Source organism: Macaca fascicularis, chromosome 8, assembly GCF_037993035.2.
Source record: "Macaca fascicularis isolate 582-1 chromosome 8, T2T-MFA8v1.1".
Classification (NCBI taxonomy): Eukaryota; Metazoa; Chordata; class Mammalia; order Primates; family Cercopithecidae; genus Macaca; species Macaca fascicularis.
The window spans coordinates 62,553,394-62,565,709 of NC_088382.1; the positions used below are offsets into that span (position 1 = coordinate 62,553,394).

Genomic DNA, 12,316 nt, shown 5'->3' on the forward strand with positions numbered 1-12,316 from the left:
CTAACTGGTTTCCAAGTCTGAGACACCTAAGAAATATGTAAACCCAAATAGCTAACAGCTGACTGTTCAGTCTCATTACCACTATGTTAAGAATTGTTTGAAATAACTTCCATCTTACCCATAAAGATGATAAACTACACAAAGCATTTTTAAAAAATGGCCAAAGACAGCTTATGTCCTAAGAGTATGACTAACATAAGAGCTATCAATTAGTCTACATATTAATGTTTTCACAGCTTTCCAGTTTTTACTAAGTAAAACTGATAAATCTATGAAAATTAGATTTTAAAGTAAACATTACCAAATTTGGTTGCCTTTAGGCATCATTAAATCATATGCTAAAAACAAACAAACAAACAAACTCCAAGTATACGTATAAATTTTTATCTACATCTTAAAGGGCAATAGCTATTTTAGACCTAACTTAAAAAGAAACGTGATTTTAAAAAGATCACAATTTCCTTGCAGCTACTCTTATACTTTGACTCTGGGTTGGCTCTGTGACTTACTTTGACCAAGTGACATGACTTCCAAGCTTCTTTTGCTTCCACTGTTTAAGAAACCCCAGGCATTTTGATAGAGGCTCAGAAGGAACCAAGGCATCCGTTCCAGACATGATTGCAGTCACATGTGCAAATGGTTATTTTAAGCCAGCAAGTGTAGGAATGAACAGTTACACAACATACACCTGATACAGAAATTAGCACCAACAGTGAAACTGCTGCCCTAACAAAAACTTAGAACACATGACACTGCCTCACAAAGGCTGTAATAGTGAACAAAATTGTACTAACAGAGGCTGGAAAAGTAAAGAAACTGCTACTGAAAGCTGGAAAGACAGGAACTTGTGTCTTGTGGTGGCAAACAACTGGCAAAACTATGAAGTTGTGATTCTGGCTAAGGTGGTTTCCAGGAAATGTTCAAAGCATCAATTGGCTTATTTTGGCTCTGTATAGTAAGGCATGGGAAGACAGAGATGAAACAGAGAATCTGTTCTGCTGGGTTGGATCCAGTCTCTGCAGCAAGTTGAAAATTCTCAAAAGACAGTGTTTCAGGGTAAGGATAGAATCAAGCCTGTGGCTGTTATGCCCTTTGCTATGACTTCAGATTTAAGTCATAAACCTAACAGACCTTCTTATGTAGACAAAAGGTGCTCCTGGGAATCTTGTTTTCCCATAGTACACTAGCCTTCCAGAGAGGTCTGTGTGAATTACGACTTAACTTTTAGAGAACTCCAGTCAGTTTTATAGGAAACCCAAAGTTTTTAAGGAAACTATACTTTGCTGAACACATATAAAGATATTTAAAAATGAAAAGGGCCTCAAGGCCCCCAACTTTGAACAAACAGGAAATAACTAATCTATTGTATAAGTCAACCTCAGAGCATCTGAGGCAAATGCTGCAGTATTAATTTTGAGCAAATGTATTCTTTAGTCCCTTTTTGTTCTCTTGGGCCCATGCATTAAAGTAACGACATTCAGTGATTAAACTATTTTAACCACTAGAAGAAATTAAGGTACACACTGAAGTATTTCCCCCTAATTGGAAAATCACTGTTAGAAGCCAGAAGTGATCAATTTGACTCCTAGATGAGATTATAATTCTGCAACAGTGGCCAAGTCACTAAAGTCTCTGAGCCTGTTAGGCCAGTAGTAATGTCACAGAAAATAGCAGATTAGGACCCTCAGAGAATTGGTCCCTCCACTTAAAGTACCTGATGCAAAAGTCCTGTACAAAATACTAGCAAATTGAGTTCAGCAGCATATCAAAAGGATAATATAATGACCAAGTGAGATCTATTCGCAGAATGCAAGGATGAGTCAACATACAAAAATCAATTGACATATTACACTAACAGAATAAAGAAAAAGTCCCATATAATCATCTCAATTTAGGCAGGAAAAGCATTTGACAAAATTCAACACTTTTTTCATGATAGAAAACGACGACAACAACAACACTCAACAAACTCAGAAGAAAACATCTTCAACTAAAAGATCATATGTGAAAAACCCAAGCTATCATCATACTGTTATGGTGAAAGACTAAAAGCTTTTTCTGTAAAATCAGGAACAAGATAAGGATGTATATTTTCACCATATCTGCTTGACACAGTATTGAAATTCTAGCCAGAGAAATAAGGCAAGAAAAAGAAATAAAAGGCATCCAAACTGGAAAGGAAGATGTACAACCATCCGAATTTGTAGACAATCTGAAAATCCCAAAGAATACATGACACATATACACATAAATGGTAGAGCTAATAAATTCAGCAAAGTTTCAGAGTACAAGATCAACACACAAAAATCAGTTATGTTTCTTTACCCAAGCAATGAATAATATAAGGAAATTAAGAAAACATTTCATTCACAGCAGCACCAAAAAGAACAAAATACCTAGGAATAAATAAACAGAGGCAAAAGTCCTATACACTGAAAACTACAAATTTTGGTGAAAAAAAATTAGACACAAGTGGAAATATTTTGTGTTCATGGATGGTAGACTTAATATTGTTAAGATGGCAACATTCCCCCAACGTGAGCCACAGACTGAATGCAATCCCTATCAAAACACCAATGACTTTTTTTCCAAAATGGAAAAATACCAACCCTAAAATTCATATTGAAGGTGATGGAACCCCTAAGAGCCAAAACAATCTTGGGGAAAAAAAAGTTGAACTCATACTTTCAGATTTCAAAATTTATTACAAAGCTACAGTAATAAAAACACTATCATTCTTTATAAGAATAGTCTCTACAAGTGGTGCTGAGATTACTGGATAGCCAGCCACATGCAAGAGAATGAAGTTGGATCTCTACCTCATACCATACACAAAAATTAACTCAAAACGGAACAACCTAAATATAAAAGAGAATACTATAAAACTCTTAGAAGAAAATATATAAGTAAATCTTTATAACCTTGGATTTGGCAATGGATTCTTAAGTTGTGTCACTAATAAAATACTTCTAAATCATGAGTTTAGTATCCAGAAAATATAAAGAACTCTTACAAATCAATAGTAAAACAAGACAAACTAAAAAACAGGCCAAGAGCTTGAATAGATATTTCTCCAATGAAGACACACAAATGACCCACAAGCAAGTAACACTCACTAAAATGGCCATAATTTTTTCTTTTTTTTTTAAAAAAAAACAAGAAGTGATAGCAAGCATATGAAAAACTTGGAGCCCTCATACATTGCTGGTAAGAGTGTAAAATGTTTCAGCCACTGTTGGAAACAATTTGGCTGTTCTTCAGAAAGTTAAACATAGTATTATCATATTTTCTAACAATTCTCTTAGGATATACCCAAAAGAATTGAAAACAGGTAGCCATGTACATATGTGTTTTCATAGCAGCACTAGTAACTAAAGCCAAAAACCTAAATGTTTATGAAGAGGTGAATGAATAAACAGATTATGGGATATATATATACACACACACACATATATATATAATGGAATATTATTTAGCCATAAAAAATTAAGTATTGATACTGTTCATTTTCAAATTACTAACTTTATGTGAATTTCATCTCAATATAAAAAAATGAAACAAAAGGGACTAAGTTAGATGATTTCTAAGATTTCATAAAGGTTTAAAATTATAAGTCTATAATTCTTCCTTATTTTCTGGATACAGAAGTTCAGCAGTTTAATGCCCTACTCTTGAATATGAGGAGACAAGCCAGGATCATAAGACATTTGAGGAACACTTCCAACATGAAATAAAGACTAAATGAGAAAAAAAGAGCATGGAAGACAACAGAGAGAATAGAAGAAAATTAGAAAACACTAATTTGTATTTTCAGAGTTAAAAAAACAAAACAAAACAGATGCATAGGATTCATGAAAAGGTGATCAGCAATCTTGTAAGTTAAAGCCATAGTTGTCAACGCAAAATTCAATGACATGGCTTAAAAGACACATTGCGCAAACTCCCAGACAACATTAGAATATTAATTAAATAGAATGTAGGAGATAATATAAAAAGACATTTTCTAAAAAAACAAAAACAAAAACAAAAACAAAAAAACTCCCTTAGTGCTACAGGACATACATCTCTAGGCTGAAAGGGTTCTCTGATTGCCTAGTACTAAGAATGGTTGGGGGTTGGCAACTGCAAGACATTATCATCAAACACAATCTATAAAAGAACACAGATGGAATGGTATTAGATTTCACAATACCCCAAACGACAGAAGACAATGTCTGCAAAGAAATGACACTGTTAAACTATCAATCATGAGCCTACTTACAGAGGTTCAGAAAATTTATTTCACGAATTCTTTCCTAGGAAGTCACTTAATCAAAACCTCTAGTACGAAAGAGAAGAGAGTCCATGAAATGCAGCTTCCTAACAAAAATGTTAAGGAAAGTCCTAGAATATGAAATAGCTTAAAGAGCAAACAGATGTTTGAAACAGAACAGTTCCACAATGGAGGTCTGAGAAAAGTGGCTTGATAGACTAAATATGAAGCAGCATCTGCATCTGAAAATACTGAAGCTATGATAACTACAAGGTAACAGCACAATAAGAAAGAAAATAAAAAATCTTCAAATAAAAATCTGTGGGCAGTACAAGAAAAAGTAATCGTCTTAAGTCGTCATAATGCAAATCTTAATGCACAAACTAGAACGTAATAAAGTATACAGGAAAGACAGAAGTGGGCAAGGTATGAAAGAACTAAATCTTATATGAGAAAGTCAATTAAAAATGTACATGGATTTATCAAAATATCAGCATAGCCATATAATTTGGTACTCCATATACAAATGTCTTTACAAGTAAAAGTAATTGCCTCTAGGTGGCAAAATTTGGGAAACAGGACAGGGATCTTGGGGTGTATTATTTTTTGGAAAGAATGTGCATGTGTTTGTATCTTGACAATTTTAAAAAATCAATAAAAATGACCGTTCATATGATTTTTGCTCATTCTTAGTATATCCACTCACCTTTGCCAAAATAAATCAATCTATGTAATTCGTGTGCTTAAAGTTTATGTGTAAAATGTTATTTAAATCTTCACTTATGTAATAAAAGGAGCTACATTTCCATGCAAGTCTGAATAGTACCTTACAGGTTTGATTGTATTACATAAAGAAATCTTTATAATAGCTAACACATGTTGAGTGCTTAGCATATGCCTGAAATTGTTCAAAGCCCTTTACACTTACAATTCTTAATCTGCAAAATATCCCTCTGAGGCAGGTCCTATTATTACCCCATTTTAGACATGAGAAAACTGAGGTTCAGAGTTTATGGAACTCACCTAAAGTTAACATTAGATCTAGAACTGGAAGTGAGGTACCCTAATGCCAAAGATGAGGGTACACCACCTTTACCCAAAGCTAATAACTCAGTTGATGAGTTTAGATTTCCAAGTTTCATTTCTCTTCAACTTTTTAACTAAGAAAATTATTTCATTTTTTTGTGCTTTATAAAGATACATGTGAACAATAACAACACAGACACAAAACAGCATATAAGGAAACTATAGGCAACAATCTCAATCTTCAACAGCAATATTAATAATGATTTGATTTGATATCATGTGTCACAAAAATTCCACAGTACAATGACCACATATGAAATTTGAAGAGTACCAATTAAGTCAAAATGGCCTAGCTGGCAGATTCATTTAGACCTAACCAGATCTGCTTCACAAAATCGCCCTCTATATAAAGTTATTGCTTTAACAGTCTTTGCATAAAGATGTCATGGAAAGATTAAATAGAAACATGTGAAATCATTTGTTCATTTATTCATTAACTTGTCAAATTCAGTTTTCTATACACTATGATGTTTATTCCATTTTGTACTATTAGATACACATATTTAAAAAAATATTTAACTTATTTTTATGAAGAAATTAAATATTTTCTGAAAAAGAATTATTTTATTATTGTTCTCTAGCAACAGACCTCAAACAATTCTCATCCAACTCAACTAACTCATTTAAATAACTTTGCTCAATGGCAACTTCTCTAAAGATCTAGTTTACACAATTCTATTCTACATAACACTGTTTACCCTGTTACATAGTATATAGTTAAAGAACATTTTTGTAATAAACATGTTTCTCTTTGATATGATACATAACAATATTTTCACACTTCCCAGCAATCACTCAAATATATTAAAAATGTATCCTTCTTTAAAAGGCACACACATTTACAGGTTCAAATCTTTATTGTTTTAAAATTGTACAGTTCTTTTACAATACAATATTTTGTTATTTAAATGACCTCTAAATGGTTAATGTGCAATGAATATCTTTTGTTCTGAAACTCAACCATGAATTACGATTTCATCAATATGATTATTCTAGAGTCATAAAGATGTTGGGAAGGTTTGAGTCTGCATTTGAAATGGTTAGTAGCACAGACTCTTCCCTTTAGAACCCAGATGACCAATCCATTGAAAGTGCTTTTGAAGATTGCTGATTATTTATGGCTGATCTTAAAATCAGTCAATCAAATTACAGTTCCTTTTTTTTGAAACATCAAAGGGCATTTAAGAAAACTGAAACAATTTGCTTTAGTAATCTACTGAGGCAAACTCAAAATGATTATCTGCATGCAATAACACTCCTCTTTAAATAGTTTTGAAGAATTTATACATTTTATAAAGAATGTGTTAAAGAGTGCAAGTATTCTGATACTGATTTCACAAAAGGACAAATGCTGGTAATAATAACATTTAACATCTAAGTTCAAGCTAGTGTATATTTAACAGGCAATTAATATGGCTCATCATAAGCCACAATGCACAAGGTATGCCCTTTGAGAAAATGAACTAGTTTGGTCCGCATTTCTAGAGTTGTCTGGGTAAAAACAAAAAACAAAAACCATTTTAATTCAGCCAAGGATTTTGATGAATTAATTATTCCTAAAATGAAGCCAGTTAAAAAGTAAATGATGTACACCAATGAAGCATATTGTCACGCTGACTTTTGCATAAAAAGATGGCCTGCTGTTTTTGGAGTGATGAATGAGCACTGCAGGACAAATCAGAAAAAAAAGTCATAGAATGTATTAATTTTGTCCATAAGTTATACTTTCTTATTCCATGATACGGCTTTCACTCTGTAAAACTTTGTCCCCAAAGGAACTTTAAATCTGTTTTGTGCCTAAGAGGGAAAGAAAAAAATGGAATCATTAAATGATTAAACCACATCTCACACACACACACACACACACACACACACACACACACACACACACCCCCCACAAAAACAAAAAGAAACAAAAAAATAAATAAACGATATCACACAAATACCCTCCTATCACATTACTCATTGCTGAGTATTGAAGGGTTGGAGGGATGTGATGGTCTTTATCAAACTATGTAAGATCTACCCCTCACCAACAAAGAATATATTGAGTGAATAGCAAAGACAAAGTTGGTAGCCACTGCTAAAGACTATAATACAAAGTGAGCCATACATCATTATTTTAAGTATCAAAGAAACCTCAATACTATATGGTTCAAGTTCTATTCATGTTTTGTACATCGAGGCCCCAAATTATAGTGAGTCAAGAAGAATGCTCAGAAGGTTTCACTGATTATAGAGCACTGATATTATTACACAATCAGTCCAATTTTTAAGTCACCAAATACTTTAGACTACCTTTCTTTAATGGGGGTAGAGTATGAAAATAATAAAACATCAACTGTATTTACAAATAAAATTCCCTTTTTGTCACTAGTTATGCAGGGATTTTTTTTTTCCTGCAAATTAGTTACACTAGTAACCTAACAGTCATAGAACACAGACTTTGTAGTAGTTTTCCATTATATATTGATAGGCTGTAGTTAATCTATCTCTACTATCTAAGGACAACATGAATACTTATAAATTGCCAGTTCAAACTCATTCTCATTAAAGTCAAGCTCTAACTCAAATAAGCATAAAAGCCAAGAACAGCAGTGGTAATGATTTCTATATAAAGCAGTATTAAAATATTCTTTATAGTTCCTAAGCTTAGTATCACATGATGTGGTTTTTACCTTTTTGGCTTGACAGTATTCTTTTTCCATTACTTTTCCAAGTACCCAGGGTCTTCTAGATGCACCTGAAGCTAAGGAAATTAAACAGTTAATTTCTTTTTGAAAGTATGATAATAATTATTCATGGAAACATAACTGCCAGAATTAAAACAGACTAAAAAAGCTCTCACAAGTGGAAGAATATGTAAGACTTCAAAAACTGCTGAAATCACTGAAATGCTTAACGATTTACAAAACTAAATTCATGTTACTTTTCAACCAGTAATGTGTGCATAGCTCTTGTTACTCTAAACGTACACGATATGTCAAGTCACAGAAATAACAGTTCAGGAAACACTAATAATCTAAGTACAAATCATGAACAAATATCTAGGAATTCTAGGCTAACTCAATAGTGCCATCTATCGAAAGAACTAAAAGATAACCTTTCCCATTTCTTTAAGCAAACAAAATGTATAGGTTCAAAGCAAAACACTCTGAGAGGCAGTATTTTTAATACAAGTTCTCAAAGGCAGCAACTGAACAGTTCTCACATCTGTACGCCATAGTGCTGGGCAAAAGAGTGTGTATACAAGCTGGTACTCAATAAATAACTAATAAGGGTTAAGAACCAAAAAAGTCTAGAAGGGCAGTACTTGTGTGAATGAAGGAAAGTTGAAAAATGTGAGAGAAGACAGGATAATCCTAGTCCTTATAAAGCCAAAATGTGACAAGTCAAGTGATATCCATTCTCTTTTAAAATTCATCAGAAAAGCAGCTGTCATACTAAAGTTGACTTCAAAAGTATTCAGGCAATAAACTACAGATGCCTCTCAAGGTTATGTCCAGATTAAACCCATCCCATATTGAAAATATCTAAGTTGAAAATGTATTTAAAACTTCTTTTTTTTTTTTTTTTTTTTTTTTGAGACGGAGTCTAGCTCTGTAGCCCAGGCTAGAGTGCAGTGGCCAGATCTCAGCTCACTGCAAGCTCCACCTCCTGGGTTCACGCCATTCTCCGGCCTCAGCCTCCCGAGTAGCTGGGACTACAGGCGCCCGCCACCTCGCCCGGCTAGTTTTTTGTATTTTTAGTAGAGACGGGGTTTCACCGTGTTAGCCAGGATGGTCTCGATCTCCTGACCTTGTGATCCGCCCATCTCGGCCTCCCAAAGTGCTGGGATTACAGGCTTGAGCCACTGCGCCCGGCCTGTATTTAAAACTTCTAATCTACCATACACCATAGCTTAGCCTAGTCTCAGAACATTTACATTAGCCTACAGTTGGGCAAAATCATCTAACAAAAAGCATATTTTAAAGTGCTGAATGTCTCGTGTAATTTATTGAATACTAAAAGTGAAAAACAGAATGGTTGTATGGATACTGAAAGTAGGGTTTCTATGAATGTGTATCACTTTTGCACCATGGTAAATTTAAAAAATCTTAAGTAGAACTACCGTAAGTTGTGAACTGTCTATATTTTGTTTAGGCTAAACCCTTTGAAAGAAGGCATATGAATTTTTATTCCATAAAAATAATTTGGGAAGATATACATGAAAGATATCCCAAATAAATAATCAGAAATGAACCTGAAGAATACGATCAATGACAGAAACATAAAAGCTCTTGGACAATAGAGTGTGGTGACTTCTCTGAAGAGTAAACTAACACTTCACAGCCAATTACTAAGATCCAAAAAGAATCATCTAAACTAAATGCTTGTATGACGCCGAGCTCCACTCTCAAAAGGCATAAAAACACTCTGGTAATCCACACTCTTCCAAGGCAACAACACAGTAGGGTAGCAGGACCCCAACTGGCATTCCTCAAAGGAAAAAAGGAAGGCGGGGTTATTCATGGTTAAGTAAGACTGTTAAATAAATTCTTTTCTGCAGTACTTGTGAAAGCCTTTAAAATGGCAGTGTGCATTTTAAAAAATGTTTTTTAATATTTCCCAGATTTAAACACTGAAGTCTAAGAAAATGAACATGGAAATGTTGAAAGGTAATAGGCTAAGATGTAACTTATCATCATGCAGTTCTGGGGGAAAAAAGTGTGCACACATTTGTGTATATTTATATATTAGATACATACACATAAAGAGATACTGTAAGTGGGGTAAAATGTTAACAGGTAAATCTGGGTCAAGAAATATGGGTTTTCTTTGTACTATAGTAATCTTTGCAACACTGTGTAAGTTTAAAAATCATATTCAAATAAAAAGTTTAAACAACTGAAAAAAACAAAAACATAAACAAAAGAAGTATCAGGTTCATTCTTTTCAAGGTAAAAAGTACTAAGTAAAAATAGTAAGTTATAAGCTATCTTCTCATTTTTCATGGTTACATGATTACTGTTTCATGGATACTCTAAACAGTCAACCACAAATAGCCATGATGGAGCTGTCACAGGAAAGCGGCCTAGTTCAAGACTAGGAATTTGTCAGCCTGGTCAACAAAGCGAGACCCTGTCTCTACAAAACAAAACAAAACAAAAAATGGGCATAGTGGTGGTGCACATCTATAGTCCCTAGTCCCAGCTACTCAGGAGGCTGAGGCAGGAAGATTTCTTGGGCCCAAGAGTTCAAGGCTACAGTGACCAATGATCATGTCACTGCACTCCAGCCTGGGTGACAGAGCAAAAACTCATCTTAAAGAAAAAAAAGGCCGGGTATGGTGGCTCAAGCCTGTAATCTCAGCACTTTGGGAGCCCAAGGCAGGCAGATCACGAGGTCAGGAGTTTGAGACCAGCCTAGCCAACATGGGGAAAACCCGTCTCTACTAAAAATACAAAAATTAGCTAGGCGTGGTGGCGCATGCCTGTAATTCCAGCTACTCGGGAAGCTGAGGAAGAAGAATTGCTTGAGCCGGGCGCGGTGGCTCACGCCTGTAATCCCAGCACTTTGGGAGGCCGAGACGGGTGGATCACAAGGTCAGGAGATCGAGACCATCCTGGCTAACACGGTGAAACCCCGTCTCTACTAAAAAATACAAAAAATTAGCCGGGCGTGGTGGCGGGCGCCTGTAGTCCCAGCTACTCGGGAGGCTGAGGCAGGAGAATGGCGGGAACCCGGGCGGCGGAGCTTGCAGTGAGCTGAGATCCGGCCACTGCACTCCAGCCTGGACGACAGAGCGAGACTCCGTCTCAAACAAACAAACAAACAAACAAAAAAAAAAAAAAAAAAAAAGAATTGCTTGAACCTGGGAGGTGGAGGTTGCAGTGAGCTGAGATTGTGCCACCGCACTCCAGCCTAGAAAACAGAGCAAGACTCCATCTCGAAAAAAATTATCTATCTATCTATCTATCTATCTATCTATCTATCTATCTGTCTATCTGTCTATCTGTCTATCTATCTATCTGACTTTGTTTGCGAGGCAGTCCAATTAGATTAGGAACATCAATCTAAATGGACTTACTTATAGAACAGTATAATGATAAACAAGGTAGGAACACAGGATGATACAGGATAGACATTTTATAGTTTAAGAAAACTTTTGTTTTGCCAAAAAATAATGCTTTTATATAAACAAATAAGCCTACATTAATCTTGAATAGTCTGTACATGAGATTTTGACAATATAATTATGCAACTGCTAGGGTATGAGATGTCCGAATCACTGCACATTCTGATCAACTGGTCCCTTGTATAAGCTACACTCCTTAACTCTGAATTGTAAATGGAATCCATGAAAATAATCTAGATAATGTAGATTTTATTAAAAAGCAGATTAAACAGGGTTCCCTCTTAGTGACTTAATTCTTATATAATTAAACAGGGAAAAAAAAATCTTTACTTATATACTTTCCTCCATTCCAGGTTTATATTTTAGTCATGGAATGACACTTACCACCCTCACCTGGTTTGAGATCCAGGGCAGGTAGAGACTCTGAATGTAGAAAATATAAAGTAGGACTAACAGTAAATAACACATAATTGTCATGGCGTTCGTCTAGGATGATGAGTACCAAATCTCCCACCTGAAAACTGAATAAAGAAATGCAATTTTATTGACTTAGAGTTACTTCAATCTCCCTATTCTGAAAACTTAATTATATATGCTTCAATGCTCAACTACATATTAAGATATTAACACAAATATTAAATTTCACTTTTACATGATATTCTTTTTGTATTCTGCCCAGGTCCTAATGAGACTGCTGGTCATGCACAGATATTCAAAGGATGATGTCAGGGGCTGTCAAAGACCAAACATTTCTTTAATCAAGTTTCCATTATCTAACGTTAAGAAACTGGATGAAAAGCAGAAAAAGCACCCGTTATAGTTTATCCAGTCACAGGAAGATTTTTTCTACTAATCTTTCA

General features: G+C 34.6%; 1 protein-coding gene across 3 annotated transcripts in view; it reads right to left on the minus strand.

Moving 5' to 3' along the window:
* Positions 1-5,747: 5,747 nt before the first annotated feature.
* The window catches only part of RB1CC1 (RB1 inducible coiled-coil 1), a 97,058-nt gene continuing 90,489 nt past the window's right edge, over positions 5,748-12,316 (minus strand). For 2 of the 3 annotated variants that reach the window (XM_073998813.1, XM_005563309.4), the window contains 3 exons: positions 11,841-11,977; positions 8,017-8,087; positions 5,748-7,135 (listed from right to left, as the gene is read on the minus strand). In XM_073998813.1, the coding sequence (XP_073854914.1) occupies positions 7,058-7,135; positions 8,017-8,087; positions 11,841-11,977 (286 nt within the window). In that variant the 3' untranslated portion in view covers positions 5,748-7,057. The remainder of the gene's footprint in view (positions 7,136-8,016; positions 8,088-11,840; positions 11,978-12,316) is intronic. The other variant, XM_005563310.4, reaches the window with a different exon arrangement.